General features: G+C 32.9%; 1 protein-coding gene across 1 annotated transcript in view; it reads right to left on the bottom strand.

Moving 5' to 3' along the window:
* Positions 1 to 21313, bottom strand: part of LOC118202160 (zinc metalloproteinase nas-13-like) — a 197657-nt gene extending 176344 nt beyond the window's left edge. The window contains exon 1 of the mRNA XM_085817930.1: positions 21134 to 21313. Coding sequence (XP_085674056.1) covers positions 21134 to 21224 — 91 coding nt within the window. The 5' untranslated portion in view covers positions 21225 to 21313. The remainder of the gene's footprint in view (positions 1 to 21133) is intronic.
* Between the last annotated feature and the right edge of the window lie 2787 nt (positions 21314 to 24100).

Raw genomic sequence — 24100 nt, 5'->3', positions numbered from 1 at the left:
TTAAATGTGTGTGCTTTTCATTAAACTTTAAAAAAAAGGTTATTCCAAAAATGCTTTCATTTTCGTAAAATCAACATTTTTTAATGTACGTGATTCCCGATTTAAATCTGAAAGTTTTTATGGCAAATACTTTGCATACTTATGAAAAAATTTCTGGAAAGTTTTTAAAGCTTTTTGAAAACAATTTAACAAAATGAAGGAAAAACCATTAATACAAAAAAGATCTTTCTTCACCATAATACGTTTGGTTTTATTCCTCTGTAAACAAGTGGTTTAATAGATGAGTTAATAAGAGCTCCTTCTTATTTTCTGTTACGCACAAATATATATATAACAGTTTTGCAGAAATGTTTTATGAAATTCCTAAAATAATTCCTTAATTTGGCAGATGAAGCAGCAAAAATGTGGTATAAAATATTTCGAAACCTTCCGAATATTTTTAAATACCTCATTACGAAATAAACACAAAAAAGCATAATCTAATAATATAAAACGAAATAAACTGCAGTTCTTTTAATACTGAGCAATAAAATTAAGTTGGATATCGGGACTTAATAAATTTTGGGGCCATTTTGCTTTATCAGATAAAGCGCAAATAATTGAAAATTATTATTTAAACGGGTAAATCGTGATTGAAGGTAAAAATCCGAATCGAAAACCGGACCTCTGAAATACCGGCTCAGTGTGCTGACCACTACACCACGAAGGCACGCTAGGAAGGCGGGAGAAATACCTTATATACCTCCCCTTTTACAGGGCGACTTGGGTTTTTAGGTTACCCAATCGCCAAATCCTAGGTGTGGAGAGTCATCACTCACCCTTTTAGTTCGGGCGCCACTGTAGAGACATTAAGTATTATTTTTGGAAGCAGGTACGATGAAAAATTAGCAATGTCTTTGCCGGGAATTGAACCACGGACCTCTGAAATACTGGCTCAGTGTGCTGACCACTACACCACAAAAGCACGCTAGGAAGTCGGGAGCTTAATAAATGTAAGCGAACTAATAAGAAAATTGTTCAAAAGTTGGAAGGTACTACATTAAAGAAAGCATTACGCTTTGATACGCCTTTATATTAATGAGCTCAAATGTTGATATATCACCAGGTTAAGTAAACACTGCAATGTGCAAAGTACACTATTATGTCATATCCGAACAAAAGTCATAGACTAAATGAAAGCAAATCAGAAAATATAACACGCATGTAAATAAATATACATACCATTATAGAAAAACAAAAATGTGGTTGTCTTTTGGTATTATTTATGACTTTAAAAAGTGCCTCATAAGCAAAAACATGCATTCAATTAATTCAATTTACATTTTGAAATAGTTAAATTGCAGTTAAAAATTTCAATTAAATAAAATCCATTTAGTATAAATAGTTTTTTGGTAATGAGATATATCACGATTAGGTAATTAAAAAATTAAATAACAACGTTTTAAAAGAAAATAACAACGTCTTAAAAGAGAGGGTCAACTATCATGTTTATTTTCTACATACGCTCGTGCAAAAAGGAAACCTACAAAAAGGCGTTCGATGAATACACGTTAGCTGCTTGCAGAAATAAGGAAAATATCTGAGCTGTTATCATCGACGAAACGTTGGTACTTGCAACGCTATGTATGTGGCCTGATACGCATATAAAGACGTGCAAAGATTTTATATTTTGAAATATGGCATCTTATTCTCTTTCAGTGGCAGCTATGTATGGGTTTTTATGCGACTCCTCTTAGCATTGACGTTAAGAAGCTCAAGCATAGCGATTTCTTTACAGTTAGGTAAATCCCATTTAGTATGACTTGATGTCCAAGACCACACTCATGCGGACATTTATTTTCACGAAATGTGGAATCATTAAAGTATGCATATTTTTTACCTAATTCAGTTACCCTAGATAACAAAAAACAAAAAATCTGATATGTGCACCACATGACTTCCTTGTACGGAATATTAAATTAGACGCAATTTTCCTGCATTTCATTTAAACATATTCAATTAACATATAACGAATTTTGAATTAAATTTACTTCGTCGATAGCGAATAAACCACAATAGAATAAATGTACTCTTTAAAGTTCACTATATTTATCTACCATAGCGACACTTAGGCGCTCAGCACCGCTTACCTTATGCGCCTGCGCTACTGCTTAATTCGGTTCTCACTATGCAGCAAGGCTAAAAATACATAAAAATTCAAAATGTTTCATTCAAAATTGAAATATATAGAAAAACATAAAACACCAATTAAAGTTAAAGCAACAACAATTTTTACAATTAAAATTACAGTTTCTACGCAAAAATAATCTAATAACTTAAATAATTAATTCCAGAATGAATTAAGCATAATTTAATTCGCAATAATAAAAGAAGACATTACTTTATTGTTGCGAAGCTTAGTTTCTCCAGATTGGCAACAGATCCACAATTCTGCTAAGTTTCAAATGTAAACAAATATGGCTGCTATACTTAACAAAAATTAGGCTTAGCCACACTTAAAACACTTTTAAATTGTTGATAATTCCACAATTATTACATGCAGGTTCACTAAATGCATAAAAACTTTAACCGGAAGATAAGAATAACATAATTCAATTATTTTTAAAGCAAAAAATGCACAATTTACAAACATATAAGAAAAAGGAAACTGAGCCGTGTAACAAAGTGGATATACTATATATATATACTTATATTTATATAATTTTAGTGTGGCCGATTGCAGCCAAAATGGGAGATGCACATCTACATGTTATAGCAGTCCTACATACAAAATTAGAACGTTCTGAGGCTTGCGAGATACATACCTACATCTCAAGTAGCACGGCAACGTCATAACGACTTTGCAAACTGGTCCGAAAGGCTGCAAAGTGGTCGTGGTAACTTTTACGACGTCTTTACAACGTTGCGAAGACGCAAAATAGTTGCCGTTGAATCTTGGCAATTTTCCGACGTCGCTGAAACGTCATGATATGACCGCTTTTACACATGGTCGTTTTAGCATCTTTTGCATAGTTCATCAGCGTTACTTCTAGAATGAAAAAAAAACTAAATCTGCCCTTTCAAGAATCTGAAGTCCGCATAAGATTTATTTTGCAATGTTTTATTGCTTTATTTTACCTAAATATATTAAACTAAGGTAGATTCATCTAATGAAATATAAATTTAATATAAATACTTGAATTATTAAATTTAATTAATATTAAAAATACGTGCTAAATTATTGCTAAAATTTTGTTAAAATAATTAATACTTAAAATATTTTTTTATAAATATTATAGCAAAATATTTAAAAATGAAACAAATCTATAAAGTAAGTTATTAAGTTATGCATTTTATATATTTAAAAAAAAATCATATTTCCGAATTCAATGCAAATCACATGTTAGCAATTATTTTACTGCTGAAAAACGACTTTATTAATTATTTTTGAAGTAAGAACGAATTTATTTGAATTAATATGCTGACATAATATGAAACATTTTTACAGCATTCAGAGTAAAAAGTACAATTTTCGCTAAGATATGATTATGCGTGAAAATGCATTCACAATTATAAATAAAGGCGATTTTAAGAATGCCGAGAAAACGTCCAATGTTAAAAGACGTTGCATATCCATGCATATTTAACGGCTGTCCGAAATATCTGACTGAAAATTAATGGAAAAGGAGAAAGAAATATTAACACTTTTAATGGAAAACGGCAAAATTAATGGCTTTGATAAATTACTAATAAATGTTGACATCAAAATTAGAGAAACTGTGAACAAAAATACGAAATTCATTACTTATAAGAGTTCTGATGGACTGTTTGCTACGTTTTTATCCGTGCATTTAAAAATGCTTGGTTTAATCCCAGTATACGATACACTCGGGATTTGGCAATATTGACATTACAAATGTTTTAGCGAGACCGATAAATATTTTTTGTAAATATAACCTAGTGAACATTATTCGTAATTCTAGTCAGTTGAAATATTTTTTCTAAGTCATTTTAAAACATTCTATTAAATTATCAGAACTGTAGAAAGGTTTAATGCAATCGTATAACTCGCTGAAAAGTTACACTGAAATGCTGTTCAACCGATTGACATTCCATGCATATAATTTACTGGATGATTATAGAAACGAACATCTGAGGTCGAGGCTTGCGCGCTGCCAAATTCGAACAGCGCAATAATTTCTATCTTATTTTCAGGAATGTTTTCTTCATGGTTTTGCAATTCACCGTCGGAATTAAATACTGGAGAGCTTCAATACAGAAAGGGAACGATGCGCAAGAATATAGTGATGGCAGTTTATTTTGAAATTGAGGAGAAATTTTCGCCATAATGCTGAATTTCTGCTTATTTTGTTTGTGAATATCTGCTCTACCAGACCACACCAAAATTTTGATCACACACGTAATCACACACAGACACACACACACATAATTATTCACACTTACATACTAAAGGATTAAGGAAAAAAATGAGGAAATCTTAAATAATCGTGACTTGGTATTTAAGTTATTTAAAAAATATAGTTTAAAGTACTGAAAATAAATAAAGCTATTATTAATTATGCATATTTATTCTAAAAAGGAAAAACTGTACTATCTTCTGGTTTCCAGGAAATGTTAAATATTTAAACTTAAGATAAATATAAGGAATACAAAATTAAAAAAAAAAAAAGAAAAAGATATTAATTATTAAGGTTATTTTTCTGCATAAATCAATATGTAGCACAAGGACATAATAAAGACATTTTCACAACTGTTGCAAAAAAGGTGGAATTTGGCGAACATTTAGACATCTTTAAAACGTCGTGATACGATGCTTTCACAAACCAAAATATCACCTGCGAAAGACGCAATAACGACGTCTATGCGACAAAACCCTCATCTGCAAAGACGTCTTTGCAACGTTTGCAAAACAGTGTTTGCGGACATCTGGTCGTCTTAAAGATGACATATTGCAACGTTTTTGCAACGACATCCGCGACGAGTTTGCAACGTCGTTACAACGTTGCTGTGCTACTTGGGATACGTACAGGCGCCACGAAAAACTCTTTAGAATTCATTTTAAATCAGTTGTTTTATAATTTTTTCGGGCAAGAAGAGTCCTTTATTCTGTCCGAACGTACAGATGTCACGCAAAAACATCGTTAAATTGCATTCGATAGCGGTCAAATGGACATTTTCGCTGAAATATGATACCCAAAATTTTTCTCGATTACAAGTTCAGATCAGAGTTCTGAAAATATTTAAATGTACCTTAGGCAAAAATGTCAATGCAAACATTAAAATAGAAATCTCTTATATACGAAGCAAATTCAGAAACATTATTCGGTGTCATACCGCTATTGATATGATACTTAGAATCCACAGTTTCACTGTGACATTTTTATGCTTTGATTTAGTATTTTTACCACATTTGCTTTCCTGCAGAATGCACTAAGAATTGAATTTAATGGGAAAACCAAAAATTATTAAAGAATCTATTGACTTTGTAAGGATTATGTTAATTTTATTAAGAGTTAAATTTTAAGTTAAAGTTCCTTTCCTGTCAAATTCTTAACTTCAACTTACTACTTCCGGCCAGAACGTAGTTTTGGAATCATTCTGAATACTTAATGAGGAGGAGCGGTATTTATGCCGCGAAGACTACTTGCAGAGTTAGAGAGAATCAGAGTTTCTGATTTGCGCGCGTCTGCCTTTTGGCTACTCTCTCTCTCTCAAAGCTGTTATTACGTTCGGCCGTACTCAGGCCCTTGATAAGCTTCGTAGTCAAATAGAGTTAAAGGGCCAACTCGATTAGAATCTTGATAGCTTCGGCTATATTTCTTTAGTTAATCTTCTTAGTCCCTTAAGTTCAAGCCCAAGTGTCGGCTTTTATTGTACACACCAAGACGGAGTTTTGTTAAGTCTTATTGGAATAATAAAGGATTAGTTACCCTTCCATCTTGTTGTTTCTTGTTACACGAACTTAAGCGATTATTCGCTAACTAGTTCTTAAGATTCGTCACCTTGTACAGTAACTGAGAAATACACTAGTGAGAATCTTACAACTTACACATTTCCATAACTTCAAGAATAGGATTAAAAGAAGATACGTAATAAAGAGTGCATAGCATTAATATGTAAATTCAAGAAATGATTCTACTTCTCTTCACATATTATTACTAATTATTTTAAAATATATCAATACCGGCTATGGAAAGAATAACTTTAGGTTTTATTTTTTAAGTATTGGCAAAAGAGAAATTTTGAGCTTCTCAACGTAAGCAAATAGTTTCAGTACTGGACTAGCGCGATTTTTCAAAAGCGTAAAATTTTTGTAGTCTCCTTAGAGTTAGCAGTCGTTATTAGTAAGGTATTTATTATGCTTCAATATATTAGACTTAAAAAAGTTCCGTCAATTTAGTTGCAAAATGTCTGAAGGTAATAAAAATATTCTTGACAAATTTTTTGAAAACGGATGACCTAAATTTATGACTTGGATGAATACAGCGGATAATCAGTGGATATCGTTAAGGTAACGTAACGATTTTACGTTTTGCCGAATTGCGATGTTCTAAGAATCTGCTATACGTGACTGCGTGTTGAATATTAAATTAAAAGTCTTACGTCACTAGGGCTGATTTTAATTCTTGTTTTTTCATCTGTCAGCTTTGTGAGGACGGGATATTTTATATGTCAGGAGAAAACAGTACACCTTTCGTCAATGTGTTAAAACCCCAGTGTTATATTTAAAGAAATAGAAGTGATTGAATGAAAAGTGGCATTTCGAAGATTGAACAAGAGTATAAAATATAGCAAATGGCTAACAAATAAAAATTAAGTGATTTCACGGAGTACATGCAAATATTTCATGAACACATAAAAAATAAAAGTAATCTCAAAACCAACAAATATTGGAAAATCGGGATACACCGATATAATTCGTGAACTGTAAAATGCAGATTCTCTGAAGAACAAGCAACTTTTCATGATGAAAAGTTTAATAATAAATAAGGGCTGAAATGAAATGGCATAATATAAGATATACACTCTAGAATTATTTCTAAAACATAATGTCTGAAAACAGTTTATGCGATTTTAATAAATAAATGCATAATGCGCAGGTTATGATTTTCATTTGGATATATCCATACAACCATACACTGCTTAAGTACTTTATTCTTGCGTATTATACGCATTTATTCCGTTTTTCCCCCTCTTAGTTGTTTGGATCATTTTTAGACGTTCACTGAAGTAAGTAAAACTACTTTTCGTTACTTACTGCTAAAAGCATGCAATCACTCAAAACTATACTAGCAAGTACTTGGCTTTTACCTTTGGGGATTCACTTTCCGTGTAGCACTTTAAGTATGGATATAATTCTGATTGCAACATTTACTTCATAACGAGCTAGAAATACACATCCTCCATTAAATCCTTTCCGCTTTATATATTTTACGAAATGGAACAAGATATATGTGTAAATTTAAAAGAAACTCAGTTACAAAAGCAAAAGATGAAAGACTTGAAACTATTTTGAGCAGAAAACGTGATGATTCGATCTATGTAATCTCATTTGCTCGTATGATTTTGTTTCTCCCATATGGGATTAAAGCTCTTAAAGTGCATTAACTAGTTCTGTCTCATGTTAACGCAATATAAGGCATTTATTTTTTAATATAATATATAATTGCTTCAGTATTCCCTACTGCATATGATTAGAAGTATTCTTGCTTCAAATCATCTCTATATGAAGTTTTATACTATTCTTTTTCATTTAATGTTTTAAATATTTTTATCTAAACAAGAATCCAACTGTTTGCTGAAAATAAGTAACAGCATTTGCATCAAGAAAAAAGAAATGTCGGCTTGGTTCTAAAGGAAATATTTAAACTATATAGGTGAGATGACTTTTTTTACAATTTTATAAGATTAAGCTTCACTTTTCGTTAAATTAACTAATCTAATAACATTTAAGCCTGCAAGGTGAATTTTTTCCCCACTTCTACTACAAACTCAAAATGCTAAAATGAATATAACGGTAGCTTAAAATTAAACATCTAAAATGTATTGTAAACTTCGCGGTCCTAAGTACAAAACAAACTTAATAATGTGCCACAGATTTCTGCTATTTGTAGGAATAGCAGATAACAAATAAAAACTATTATATACAGTCACAAGTTCAATTTTAGCCCAGACCATGCTTTTTTAATTTCTCGTACTAATTAACTAGTATGCAATAGCCAGAAGGGGAACACACCGAGTCATAGCTGGTCTTCATTCAAAGAAGTCGGCTTCTTTAAGGTGACGGCCGATGAAAGTAGTTCCTCCTCTCCTAAATTAGGTTTGGTTTATGGTGAATTTTCGAGGAACGGATGCCTTTGTGGAGGACTTTCAAAGCAAAACTAGCTCGTATACAAATTACACACGGAGAAGAGCCTATGTAACCAGTCCATTCGCAGGAATTCGAACTTCGAAAAGAACTACCAGTGTTCAGCGACATTTTCGCTCGGTTGGCTGTGTTAACCTAGATTCTTACTCTATTTAACATTCGTTTCATTTGTATGGACTGGTGGAAGCAAAAAAAGAGTAACAGTGTAGAACTGATTTTAACATAAACAGCTTAATTAAAATAAACCTTATAACTTTAGTTTGCTGATCTTTTGAATGTTGAAGTATCTATTACCCTATTCAATGCTACTGTTATTAAAAAAACTTTTTCCTCTTTTCATTGGAATAAATTACCCTTGGAAATTCTTTCACGAAGACGTCCTTTCTATGAGGCAGACAGCCCTCGTGCGGTTTGTCATATTCCAATATACCTAATCCTTAATTAACCTAATCCTTTTCACTGGCAAAAATGAAAAGTTCGCTAATATCACACTGAGTTAATATTTCATTTATACGAGCGTTAGAGGCGCTAGCATCTTGTCTCAACTTACAGTTTAAACGTCTCATAAACTTAGTAATTAATAGCCGGCTTCATGGAAAGAATATTGTCGATAACATTGTCAAGTTAACTACTAATTAATTAATAAATTTGCATATATTTAATTCTTATCCGTTGAAAGAATTATCATCTTCACAAGATAAAAATGACTCTAACTAAACCTCAGTATACAGGTAAAAAGTAAAGAAAAACTAAAAGGCTTATTAAAACTAGTGTTGGAATACAACTAAGAAGTAAACAAATACTGACCGCCGCTATTTGAGGACTTTCAGAATCTAAAGCAACAGAGAACGAAATCTAAATTATTTCCACGGAAAGGAAAAATCCAAATCTACGCTCGTACTACAAATAATGCCAAATTCATTCACCAAATACGCAAGTTGGCTGGTCAAAACGTTGCACCGGATAGTTGCCAAAGTATTCTGTCTAAAATGTCTTTAGCTATTTAAACTTGCAGTAACTTACTTTCTGGTGATGGCTGATGAGAAAAATAGAAGGTAAGGAAACTAATTAACATAAAAATAACTTGTTAATTAAATATAACATAACTTAATTCATTAAATTTATCATTAATGCATTAAATATAGGTTTATATTTATTATATGCTGTAGTCCTATAAAGTAAACAGAACAAAGCAAGTTTTTATAAAAGAGAGACATATAAAACCATAAGAAAGGAAAAATATATCTGTAATATTCCACTGTATTCATCCAAATCATAAATTTAGGTGATCTATTTTCAAGAAATTTGTCAAAAATATTTTTTATTACCTTCAAGCATTTTGCAACTAAACTGACGGAACTTTTTAAGTCTAATATATTGAAGCATAATAAATCCCTTACCAATTAATACATTGAAGCATAATAAATACCTTACTGATCCAAATTAAATCACTTAAAATTGTATTTTTCAATGACTATTTAAATTTGCAAATGCAATCAATCTTATCTATTAATATAGTGAACACTTTAAAATAATAAACATAACTATTAATAATTTGTATGATTATTTTACTTTTTCGATATGAAATTTAATTGTTATAAATTAAGATTCTGCTGTGAATATTTGAACTTTTGTTGTAGTTAGTAAAACATGTTTTAAATCTCACATGTTATATATTTAGAACAAAATCAGTTATTGAAGACATTTGTAATGATTAACACTTTTTAATTTTATAACAATTAAAATAATTTCAATTTGAAACTCTTTTTGGTGTATTAAATATTAACCTAAATAATTCAAACTGCAAAACATTTTAGCGTTCTCGCCATTTACGCTATTGTTACACATGAAAGAAAATAAAAAATCTGATGTTGACACCGTATGACTTCCTTGTACTGCCTATTACATTTTACACATTTTTGCTGCATTTTATTTAAACTTATTTACTCGAATTTAGTTACAGATATAGTTCTCATTCAAATAATTCAATTCACACTTGGTGGCAAGGGAAACATACATAAAAACTCAAAATATCGTCATTAAAAAATTTGAAATATAGAAAAATATAAAGCACCAAACAATAAAGAGTTAAAAAACAATTTTTGCAATTCACATTACAGTTTCTCGACAAAAATAAGCAATTCAGTCAGCGGCAAGAAGGCAGATTTTTCGGAGCATAAAACTGAAAGTTTACTTATGGTTCCACTCGGCGAAAAGACACTGAAGGTGCAGAAACTGACTTAATTCACTATCTGCTAAGTTTCAAATGTAAACAAATGGCTGCTCCATTAGACTTAGCCGCAGTCAAACAGCTTTTAAATTGCTCATAATTCTACAACTATTGCATGCAAGTTAAATAACAGCATATAAACCTTAACCAGAATATAAGAAGAACAACTATATTCAGTCGTTGTGTTACTGATTGTAACCAAAGAGGGAGGCGCACAACTACATTGTATAGCAGCCCCACATACAAAATTTTAACGTTCTTAGGCTACTCATTTTTGAGCTATGCGAGATACATATATACGTACGTAAGTACTTACAGACGTCACGGAAAAAATCTCTTTTGAAGCCATTTTAAATCCATTTTTTAATTACTTTGGAGAAACACACCTTTATTTTCTCCGTACATACAGGAGTCACTCAAAAACATCAGATGGATTCCAGGGCGGTCAAAATGGATATTTTCTTTGAAGTAAGATACCCGAAATTTTTGGAGATTACAATACTTCCTTTTACTTCGTACAGGGAAGTATATATAGCAGTATTCGCTTACTGAAACTCAAAAAGGAAACTAAAAAGAAATTTGAGTTGAAATAAAAAAATGAGGACGGTTGAAAAACGGTATTACATATTATCAGGTTCGATGTTTCTTCTAACCTTCTTCGGAAACATACAATGACCTGACTAGAACAGAGAGCTTACTAAAGCTATGTTCACTAACTGTAGTAAGTAGACAGGATACAGACGAAGGGTATACAAAACCCTTTATTTTTTTCTTTATATACAATGACTTCCGTACTTCGGAATACAATGACCCTCCACTCGGGGTCTAACTTAAAAGATATCAAAATAAAACTAAACTCTAATTTAACTTTAGAATAAGATTGGCCTTATAATAACAGGAAGCGTATGTAGCACAGAGACTGTGAACACTACAATACGTTTAATTTATCAAGAGGATTAAAACCTCTGGCCTGGAAGGCAAAGTAGCAACTGCGTAACTTCTAAGGTAAGCGGCCTGCTTCGAACTCACGGCTTCCTCTCTTCTGCTTGGCAAAAAGGCCACACTTAAATACTTGGCGTTCGCCAGACAACTTTGCATAAACTCCTTCACGCTTATAATTCTGGCCGGAAGTAGAAAATAAGAAGTGATAGTAAAGATTTAAAATAAAATAAACGTTAGTAAAACTTAAGATCCTTACAATATTATTTACAGTTCGCTTAAATAGTAGATAACATAAACTCATTTTCTAGAGATATAACTATCTACAGCGGAATATTTTAATACTATACGTAACTACATTTTCGTTACTAGGCTCTGTATTCCGAAGATACCTGTATGCCCTATTACTAACAAGTGTTGAACATTATAACAGACGTACATTGTATTTCCTACTTTAAATACAGAAAATTAAAAATAATTAAATATAAAAAATTAATAAATATAAAAATAATAATTAAACATGAAAAATAATAAATAAATAGAAAAAATAGTTCTAGAAGTTATGGACAAAAATAACATGCTTTCAACCTGAGCTTCATTCATTTTGTAACTTAGCCATTAACGTGAATAGGACTTGCCCACTTTTTTGATGGAGATAAATCATGATTAAAACTGCAAACTCTTAAATAATACTTTCGCAGTTCTTAGCGAATGTAACATTTTTTTCGATAAAGACAATGCGATTGAGGATGCAAACGAACTTCAATAACAAATTTGCTTTTTTGGTCATATTGTGATATTAAATAATTATAAAGTAAATATCGTATGTTATTATTTATTGTTAAACAAATTAATCATTATCTTGTTATTATTATTATTATTAATATTTACATCTTTTTGAACATTTCAATTTTTGAGGATATCGTGTCTGCTATTTCCCAGCTTAGAAAGCTTTAGCCTATGTTATTTCATAATAATGTATTTACATTTGTAATAAATACGCATTTTACATTTGTAACATATTTTACCTTAAAAGCCTTTAATTTGTATGCCAGAAGCCGTATGGTATTTAACAGGAAATCGTAATACAAAAATCCTAATGTAGGCACCATTTCACTTCCTTCCTTGGCTTATTATTATACGTATTTTTGCTGCACTTCATTTAAACTTATTTCCTCGAATCATTCTAACTGAATTAACCGAACTTTCAAGAAATTGAAAAATAATATAAAAGTAGTAAGTTTTGAAGCAAAGTACCCTGAGGATTTTACACGCCGTTAATAAGGAAGGATATGCGACGCCTATCCAAAGTTTTACGGAGTTATTATTGGCTGGGATAAGATCGTGACAGACTGCGATTCACAATTAATTTGAAATGAATGGTCTGTGGTTACTGCATAATTAATAATTAGGATAGAAGTTAAAAAAAGGAGAGATTTGGTTTAAAGAGGTAGTTTTCCCTTGAGCTACCTGTTTTGAGTTGTATGATAAGAGTTTTTTTGAGAGACTTGTTTGGAGTTGCGCGGAGCTTTGAATTAGGGAAAGTTGAGCAATATGAAGAAGAAAAAGAAAAAAAAATCGGAGGAAGAGGAGAGAACGAGGTTGACGGCTTCGTATTTGAAGATCACCTAAACCTAAGATGAGCGTGAACTTACCAACTTTCCAGACATAGCGATGTCGATTTTTCCAAAATTGTGTTGCCTTGGTCGACGGTCAACGATACCTTTTCGAGACTGATATTTAATGAACGGTGGAATAAATGAGAGCGAAATTACCAAATTTCCAGACTTGGCGATGTCGAATCTCTGAATCTAGGAGGCCTTGGTGGATGATCAACGATACCTTTTCGAGGCTGTTATTTAATGAGCCCTGGAGCAGATGAGCATGAACGTACTAAAAATTTCCCGATTCAGCGAGGTCGATTTCCCGAAATTATGAGTCGTTGGACGAAGATCAAAGAAACTTTTCGAGACTGATAGTTAATGAGTGGAGAAAGAGTAGAGGTGAACGTGCAAAATTCCAGACATGCTGACTTAGAAAATCGGCTTCCTACGGTGTGATGTGCGACGATACAGACTTTGAAGTGTTATGAAGAGACTGTAATTGGACTCTCAGTGTGCTGAGAATAAATGACCCTCAGTTTAATTTGACTAGTGGAATTCAACAGTGTAGAACTCAGAAGTCTGTAGACGTAAGTTTCTCTCCTTCTTTGCAGTATAAAATTGATTTCTGAAATTAAAAGTTTCTTTTTAGATTTTTCTTTAGATCGGACTAAGTCCTTAATTGGAATTTTCTTGTGTATTTAATATGCTAAATGTGGTAAATATGCCCTTGGTTTCTGACCTTGGCGGTATAGTTAAGAGACTAAACATTGCATTATATTGATCGAGCTTGGGTTTATTTTTCAATTACGATTGTATTGTACTTAATGGTCAATTTTGTATTAGGAAGTAAGATTAAAAATATGTAGTTTTTCAAAATTTTGCAAGTGATTATTTCGAAAAGAAACTTTTACACTTTCCTATATTAATCAAATCCCCTTCTCTTAACTTCTCGCCTAACTAATAATTATACAACAAACAACAGATGAAACCACTCCTCATTTCAAATCAATTGGTAATTCGCAATCTGTCAAGACCTTACCCCAGCCAATAATAACACAGTAAAAAGACTAATTGCTGTACATCCTTCTTTCATTAACGGCATGCGTAAACCTCGATTTACTTTCCTCTTCCCAGGAAAAAAAATCGAAAAACATCATGCCGCTAACAAAACGGCTCCAACGAGGAACAATATTTTTATCTACATATATTTGCATCACAGATCAAGCCATGCATAACAAAGACTGGCGCCTATTTTCCTTCAACACTTATTGTACAAAGTTAGCTGCCTATACAATATTAATTTAAACTTGACAAAGCATACGCATCACTGCCATAAGATTCTTTCAAAACGACGTTCGTGCGCACCACCCAGTGGCTAAGATCACATTAGAGAAAGGGAAACAATTTCATTGTCACTAGAACAAACACGGAAAGCGAAAGGGTCCCATTCTTTACCTTGTAGAGATATTAGGATTATTTTGAAGCAGGTGACATGTAAAACGTGCACTGCCTCGCCAGGACTCGAACCTCGGACCTCTTGAATTCGCATCGAGCGTGCTGACCATTACACCACGAAGGCATGAGAAATACTTTTTACTTTACCTTTCTTAAAGGGCGACTGGGTATTAGGGGACCCAATCGTCAAATCCTGGTGTTGGAAAATCATCATCCACCACCTTTTTTAGTTCGCGCCACTGTACAGAAATTAGGATTATTTTAAAGCAGGAGAAATAAAAAATGTGCAGTGCCCTTCCCGGAACTCGAACCTCGGACCTCTCGAATACGCGCCGAACGTGCTGACCATTGCATCACGAAGGCAGGTTAAGAAGGCGAGAGAAATTTATAACCTCATAACTCGTATTTAAGCGTATATATTGCCAACCAATTTCCTTTCAAGGAATCCATAGTTAGAGAAACCCCTGAGACCAAAATTACTACATAACAACTTGTCTCACGATTGTCAAGCATGCATTTCAGATAGATGGTACTGCTTATTTTTTAAACAGGGGTATGTTTATATACAGGGTGAGCAAAAGTACGTTCAAACTCTAAAAATTCATAAAAAAGGAAGAAATTATGATAAAGAACTGCAGTTTGCAAGAAAAGGTTCACAAGGAAATCGCGTTTTTTCAGCAGCAAAAACAGGATTAGTTAAAAATGTCTATGTAGAGAGAGCGTTGAAAGCGACCGTCAGTGGTTGTTTAACGTTTTCTGGACGGATAAGGCTCACATCAGCGACTTAAAATTAATTGAACAGGTAAACACATGAACCTTGTTTGCACTGATCGATGATTTGTCTAGAATTATAAAGGGAAACTGAAATTAAACGGAGATTAATGAGAAAACGCTCATGGCAATCTTAAGTGTTAATTAAAGTTGAATTAAAGTTAAGAATTAAAGTTGAACCCAAGCGAAAATATCAGCTTCATTTATTTTTGCTGGGTGAAATTATTCGCTCGAATTTAAAACTTCTTTTCTAACTTGGTCGTTTTATGCATTAAATACCAAGTTTTTTGACTTGTATTTATGCATAATTTTCTTAAATCGCTCTAAGTTTCCAGATAGCAAAAGCAGTGTGCAATTTTTTAAAGGTATCTTTAACTATGGAAAGTTAGTTTAACTTAATTTTTCTTAAAAGGATAATTCTGAGCTTTCTACTTGCAGTTTTTTTTATTCCCTTGGAGTTTCCGAACATCATCTGGGGTAATTTAAATAAATAAAGGCTATTTGAATAATACGCAGAAAATCTTTATATTTATATTGCTCGGTAAACTAAATAACACATGTAGCTTCCAAAAATTCATTTTATTCATTCATAATTTCATTAGTTCCTTAGTATTTAAAAATATTACTATTCTTTTTCAGATGAACTAAGATTGGGAAAAGTATCGAGTTTTATGCATATTTTGATTATATTAACTGCAGTCTTTTTCAGATGAACTAAGATCGAGAAAAGTATCGAGTTTTATGTATATTTTGATTATATTAACTGCAGTCTTAAAAGCTGAAACTAGAGTTCAGTAATAAAACTAAAGTTTTATCAGTGAAGGAAAATGTTCATTTTTCCAACAAACATAAATCATTTACTGATACAATTTATAGTTTCAAAACTTTTCAATGCATCCTAAAGTTTAGAGAGTCATTACGTGCTTTTCATACTGAAGGCGTGAAAAGTGAGCAATGGCGTTGACAGGGTTCGAACCCTGGACCTCTCCAATACGCGTCGAGTACGCTTCCAATTGCGCCACGAACGGAAGTGAAAAAGTGGAAGAAAATACCTTATATACAGGGTTATCCAAATTAAACTTCCCCAACTCAGAGGCCTGTGCAGAGTGTTGTATGGGTCATAATGTGATGAAATTTTAAAAACAGACACTTCAGATCATGCGCTCGAGATTTAGTACACAAAAAAATTAGTACAAGAAGTTGCCGATAGGTGGCGCTGTAACACTAGTAATGGGCATATTGCAGCAACGTGATTTGCAGAAATAAAGCTTCTGCGCAACGTATCCAAAAGACGAGCCCTACAAAAGTGGAAGACAGGCCTTGCACAGGCAGTTGTTTCCAGCTCGCTGATGCACAATGGCGACTTTGAAAGACAAAGCTCTGTTAGGGAAACTTTTCTGCCAAAATGACAAGAACTTCTGTGCTGCGATAACAGCATTCCGTCGGCTGAAGATCATACGCCGAGTACCAATGACACCACGCGCTCTACGAGACATGATGAAGAAGTTCGAAAGAACGGGACAGCTGGGAATTTTACCAGGTAGAGGACGACAGGTTGTGGAATCTGCACGCTAAGAAGACGTTGCTTTGGCGGTCGTGGACCCCACTAGCCAATCGCCACATGGTGTTGTCAGTATGCCAACTGTTTCTTGTGCTGTTGATATGCCCTATACGACCGTCTGGTGTGTGATGCATCGAATCCTCGGTTATTTTCCTTACAAAATCCATAGTCGTCATCAGCTGTCCGATGGGGATCCTGTAGTTAGGGAAACATTTGCGTTGCAGTTCCTTTCCAGAATGGAAGTCGATACTGCTTGGCCGTGGAACATCCTTTGAACGGATGAGGCCTATTTTCACCTAAATGGTCAAGTGAATACGCACAACTGCCGCAAGTGAAAACCCGCGCGCAATCCATCAAGTGCCCTTGAAACCTCCAAAGGTTATTGTATAGTGCGGTTTCACTGCAACATTCGTCATTGGGCCTTATTTTTTTGAAGAGGTGACTCCACCAGGGTTCAAAAGCTGCTCTGTCACAGGAAAACGGTACCAGGACATGTTGACAACGTTTGTGGTCCCTGAACTGCAACAACGTCGCCGCCTCCAGGACACGATATTTATGCAGGATGGTGCACCTCCCCATATTCTTCGTGGCTTCTGGTGCAACAACATAAGATTACAACAACGATATTCAACAGGTGTTACGGGCAACTTTTACCGATGCACGTGTGATCAGCCGCTGTTTCCCTACAGCTTGGCCTTCCTGCTCGCCTGATCTCACGCCATGCGACTTTTGGTTATGGGGAATCTTAAAGGATCGGGTCTACCGAGAACACCCAGCAACCTTGGCACATCCTGAAAGACGCAATTATTCGACATGTTCGTGGAATTAATGTGGACTTACTGCGTTCCACTGTGGAACACACTGCTTTGCGAATGGAAAGAATTGTGGAGAACCACGGCACACATATAGAACATCTGTAGAATGTCTTGTTGATCTGCAGCGCCACCTATCGGCAACTTCTTTTACTAATTTTTTTGTTTAATAAATCTCGAGCGCATGATCTGAAGTGTCTGTTTTTAAAATTTCATCACATTATGACCCATACAACTCTCTGCAGAGGCCTCTGAGTTGGGGAAGTTTAATTTGGATAACCCTGTACTTTTGCCTTTAAAGGGAGATTAGGAATTAGAAAACTCAATCGCCAAATCCTGGTCGTGACGAGTTATCATCCACTTTCTTTATTTCGTTCGTGTGCCATTTGTAGAGTCATTATTTTTTTTCTTTTCTTTTTTTCTTCGGGATTCGAACACTGGACCTCTCAAACACGCGTTAAGTATCCTTCCAATTACACCACGAAGACATGTGGGAAAGGAGGGAGGAAATACCTTATAAATTTAAAAAACTTGCTTTTAGTCTTTGTATAATAGTTCTTAGTGTACTTAGCAGGGTTTTAATAGGAGCGTATAGTTGCCAAAATACGACGTGTTGTAAACTTCGTGAGTTTCCTAAAGCATTATTTAAGAAACAAACACCATATTTCTTGCGGAATGATCCATGATTTGTGATGTGTGAGATTTCTATGTTCCACAGGCCAGGGCACAGCCTCCCAGATGCACCGAGACCTGGTTAATTAAGTGGCCATGGGAAGACACTAACTGATATAAGTGTTCCTCTAGTCCTAACTGGATGTCTCTATATTTATTAGTGCGTTTTACCTTGTTAAATAAAACCAAAATCTTTAAAATATTCTCAGATCATAAATGGGTATAACTCATCAGAAAGATGTCCTGATGAATACACCTAAACAAACTGCATATCCCTTCGGAGCTTTTGCAGCTGATGAGGCACTTGCTAATGCATGAAATCCAAGATATCATTCTTGTTTTTATCTATATGCACCTCCTTTCGGTCTTCAGTCTGACCCCAACAGCTGGAAGCGCCATTAGTCAGGCCAGGTTGTTCTTAACTCGCCATCAGTTACCATCACACGAATTACCAAACCCAAGTAAAAATAACGACTCTGCGCCTTACATTAACCAGGAGTTTTCAAATGGGAGTTTCCAAAGCCCATATCATGAACAAAATGTTCGAGAGTCCTCCCGCTCATATTTGTTGAAACCCAGCATTGAATCATAGTGTTACTTGTGTCAATGCTACTTTTATCGCGTTATGTTTTACATTTACTAAATTTAATTTGCTTCTTCGTTACATTTAAATTTTTAAAATCTACATTCTAAAATTTGTTTTGAATGAAATTCTGATTTCAAATTTTTCTTTATCGCTTTCGCATTGACAGAGGCCGAAATCTATTCTCCACAAACATCTAAAACGCCCGTGCATGTGAATTTCTATTGGAATGAATTTCCATTCCCCTGCCAAGTAGAGTGCTGCAGCGTTTAAAATAACCTACTTAAGTGAAGTGATTACGTTCCTTTTGGGAATCTTTGTGCTGTTTAACCCAAGTATATGCAATTTCCTCTTAGGACAGGATTGCAAGTGTGTACATCAATAGCTAAATGTTCACGATAAACAAAGGCGTGGCATGTCACTCCAAAAGAATTTAGTTGCTTCAAAATAATGATTGGCATGTCATTTAATAACTCTCGAAACCAATGAGCCATGTACTAACGTGATAGGAGAAAACACATGGTAGAAAATTTGACGTACCGTTTCGGATGACCTGTCGATGTTTGAATGCTCGGATGTTAAAGGCGATTTCGCTGTCAAAGGCTTAATGAATAATTTCTGAAATAATTTTTTTTGTCCTATCTTTTCTTTCTTTTTTATAAATGATTCGAGAAAATTATTTAGGATTCATATTTGAGAAAATTTCAGGTTCATCTATTTTCTAGTTAATACATTAGTCATTACAAAATACCATTCATTACATAATGTATTACTATTATTTTAATACTTTGTTGAAATTTATATTATATGTTCATTATATATTATTTGTAAATAATTTTATTGTTCATTATATATTACTTGTATACAATTTGATTGTTCATTATACATTATTTGTAATATATGACAGGGTTTATGTGTAAGTTAAATTGACTATTACTTACAATATTTGTGAAAAGTATAAAACTTTAAATTTATTCGAATTAGCATGGAATTTGGAAGCTAATACGTATTAGTTTTTGACAAATAACTAATTAAATTATATTATTAATAATTTGTCATTGACTTTATTTCTGTTAGTTAATAATATAATCTCATATTTAAAACCGGGCCAAAATTTCCAGTTTATTGTGAGCCAAAAATAATCAAATGTAATAAAAGCAGGAAAATAGGATATTTTGTAATATAAATAAAAGATCTAGATTATAAATTTACATTTTCCGTGTCTGAGGTAGCTTTTTTGATATAAGCTTGTAATGATAACCTTGTACTTTATCATTAATTTCAATAAAAATACAGATAAATATAAGGAAATTCCATTGAAATTGTTCACAAAATTACACGCAGGTTTGACACAGAGATTATGATTAATGATTATAATTGATTCCCAATTTTTGTATCCTTTTGTTTTAGATGAATGAAATCTCTTAATTATATAAACTCAATATAAAACTTAAAATTGTGAATTAAGATTATTTAAATTACGGCAAAACATGTGAGAACTCTCTGCCCAAGGGAAGAGATGTTTACATGGAGGATCTTTTTATGCAATTAGCTGCTACTTACGTTAGATCATGGGGAAAACCATGAAAGCTTCTATGCAGCTAGCTAGGGGTTTGATCTTAGGTCTAATTACCAGTGTTCAACGTCCTTTACCTTTTGCTTCTGGTTGTTTGTTATAAAATAGTTTGTTTTATGTTACCAAATTGCGGAGTCCCTTTTTTTTTAAAAATAATTTTGCTGTATGAACTAGTCATTCCATTAGTTTATCTATTAAAATTTACATCATCTTTTTACTTTCATTTTATATGGAACAACATTTAGCGTTTATTACTTCATTAAAAATATAATTGTTGCCTGATTTTATATGCTGAAAAATTTAATATTACTATTTAAGTTCTTATTACATTTAAGAGTGTTTAAAATTATATATGTAAATTGTGCATCTAGAAAATTTCATTTGATTTCGAATTAAAGCATTTTACGATAATAATATCATAAAAATAGACGAATTAGCTGTAAAATTAAAAAAAAAAGATTTTAAAATACTGCTTTATCACGGAAATACATAAATTTAGTAACGCAGTACAAGTATTCAGTAACGCAGAACAACAAGCATAAGATAATAGGAAAATAATTACCTTTGAAGTAATTCTCAATTTCATTTGAAGGATACACAAAATTCAGCAAATGAAGGTAAAAAAGCGAGATAATATGTCCAAGGGAAGACATTTCCTCTACTCATAAGATGATGTGAAAGGAGTTTTTATGGTCTTTAACTCATGGGGGTACCCCTATAACTCTTTCGTACAAAAATGTAGGTCGGGAATGTCGCAACTCACCCTGAAAAAGAGCAACAGCTTTCACACGTTTTTGCAGGAAGTTGCATTATGTTATTACTAAAAAAATATTTCCTGTTTATCTATTATTCTGTTTCCTAATTAACATTTACATCCATAGTTCTCTGAAATTTTTTAACTAGCCATATCATGATTTTAAAGATTCCATTGAGTGTAATTAATTCCATTCAGACCATCTAGTATAATTCCATAGAAATATTTAATGATTTTAAAAGTAAACTAAAATGCTACCTTTTTGATTACACTGATTTAATCAATGGTTCAGTCTAACGATTTAAGACTTAAGATGCAACATGAATTCAACAATGAGATGTAATGAATACTGCAGCTCTTTCGCAATATCTTTAATATGATAGCGACTTTTAATCACGTCCACAGAAGCCTGCAAAAATATTTTAAAGTATTTTATTTTTAATATATAAAAACATTTTATTGTTTAACGACTGAGCATGGAACATAGAATATGATTCACCTTATTTCTTCTCTCAGATTTTCGCAACTATAGTTATAATTTCTGGTATGGTACTGTATTTTTTAACATACGTGTATACTGGTAAGTTCAAATATTCATTATTTAATTATTTTTTTATTTTTTTGAAGAGTTCGATAATAGAAGATACAATGGTCGTTCGGTTGCAATCATTACATACTATATTATTTTTAATATAGTATGTAATGATTAATAGTTAAAATTCCTTTTTTCATTCTAACTGTGCAACGAAACCTGGCGAATCTTTTTCGGATAATGATGGAAAAAAATCAAGAAGAGTCTTTTAAAAAGTTTCCAAACAAATCTTGAACGATTTTAGCTAGGTAACACAATGACATATTATTAAGAAAACTGTGTTTATTGCCTTAAAATTCTTTTACAGCGAAGTCACTTGAAATGTCCGAGCATTTAGATATCGGCAGATCGCTGAAAAGTCTGCGCCCTTTTTCTACCTGCTGCCTTTCTCCATCAGGTTAGTGCATGACTCATTGGTTTCGGTAGTTGTTAAATGACAGGGCAGTCATTCTTTTGAAACGACTAACATAGATCTCTTATTTGAATGAACCTTTCCTTTCCTTTGTTTAGCCCCAACGTTTAACTATTGACACTTGCAGTTGCAATCCTATCCTAAGCCGACACTGCACATAGTGGGTGAAACGGGACAAAGATCCTCAAGAGAAAAGTAATCGCTTCACTCACTCAAATAATTGTTCTTAGATAACGCCCTTGCGCAAAACTGACAACTTTATATTCTTCACTCTCCAATCCTTTACCGAAAATATAAAGAATTAATTCTTTTACTAATAATTCGCTTCCTTATAGATAACTTTACAAAGATATCCTGCCTGATAAAAATATTTCATATGAACACATATTCATGTAAAGGAAATTAAGGTCACTTAGTGTAATCGGTTAGTGTTACTCACTTAGTAGGAATCGTGTTAAGGTCATTTTATTAAGCTTGTAGGGATTTATGTTTAATTTTAATTTAACGAGTTAAATTTAAGTATACGTTCTTTCCTTCATTCCCCTAATTTTCAATGCCAGAATATTTAAATTTGGTAGCTAGCATGAAGTAATGCAAATTCTATCTTGAAGAGAAAAGGTTTAAATACCGAGTTCTACAAGGGAAAGTTAGAGAGTGTGCGTAAGCACTGTAACTTGTAGCGTGAGCTTCTGATTCTGCTTTTATTGCTGGTTAAAGTGGCCTAACAGCTATTACTTTACTGCCACTAGATTTCGACGCGATTTTAGGTAACAGGATTATCTGAGTCCTGTAGAGTAATTCTACTGTTTGTTAATATCTTCGAATTTTTAGTTTAGCTCTTGCTATTAGAGTTACCAGGAGTAGTTTGTTAGCGTCTTGTCGAAGCATTGTGAATTTTAAAAAGTTTAAAATAAAGGGTTCTTTTTACATTTCTCGTGTGTGGATCTTACACGTACTTCAGCTGTCACATCAGAAGATAAACAAGTAGATATTACAAGTTACTCACAGTTTATAATAAAATATAAATTATTATAACTACATATACAAGAATATACAATTTTTTAACAACAATATTTATAGCACGAGCAGTTAAACTAAAATCCGGAAGAACAGCGTTCATTAATCCTTATCCCACTAAATGTCTTAAAATATTAACTTTTTGAGGGCTCTTTTCAAACAAAAGGCATTTTGAAATCCTTCTAATTATGAACGTCATTAATAGAACCGTAAGAAATCATAATCCAGAAAGGAATCATAGCATTCCCCCATTCGTGTTCTCATAAGGTAAGAGGTTAGGACATCCAGTTAACAAATTGGAAATTTTGTCTTGACAAATGCGTCGCTTATTTTTCATATTTCCTATTCAAGAACGCCTAATTATCGCCACAGTAAGAGCCGAGCTAAAGAGTGGTTAATAATTAATCATCAATTAGATTTGTTTGCTTGGATATCGTGCCTTGTCCAGGTCGCTCTTTATAGTGTAAGCAATCATGTAAAGATTTATTACATTCTAAACATGCATGTGGTTAGCAAATTTGAAGATCCATTGTCCAAATCTCGGCAAGGCACTGTTGAATTTTCATTCCTTTTGTTTTTGTTCATAAAACCCTAATAATCTTTTAAATTTATTGTGTTTAATGCATACTAAATAATAAAAAATTGAATTACTTAAAAACATTATACGTGGGCTCCTGACTGTTAAATCTTCTATCCCTATGTATCGCAATTAAGAAACTGCTACTTTAAACTTGACAGTGGTCTCCCAAACAGG

This window comes from Stegodyphus dumicola, chromosome 6 (assembly GCF_044657685.1).
Source record: "Stegodyphus dumicola isolate Sdum_Otavi_A_Nest chromosome 6, ASM4465768v1".
NCBI classification, from domain to species: Eukaryota; Metazoa; Arthropoda; class Arachnida; order Araneae; family Eresidae; genus Stegodyphus; species Stegodyphus dumicola.
Note: the sequence above shows the minus strand (reverse complement) of the source record. Positions and strands in the feature narration are given on the sequence as shown.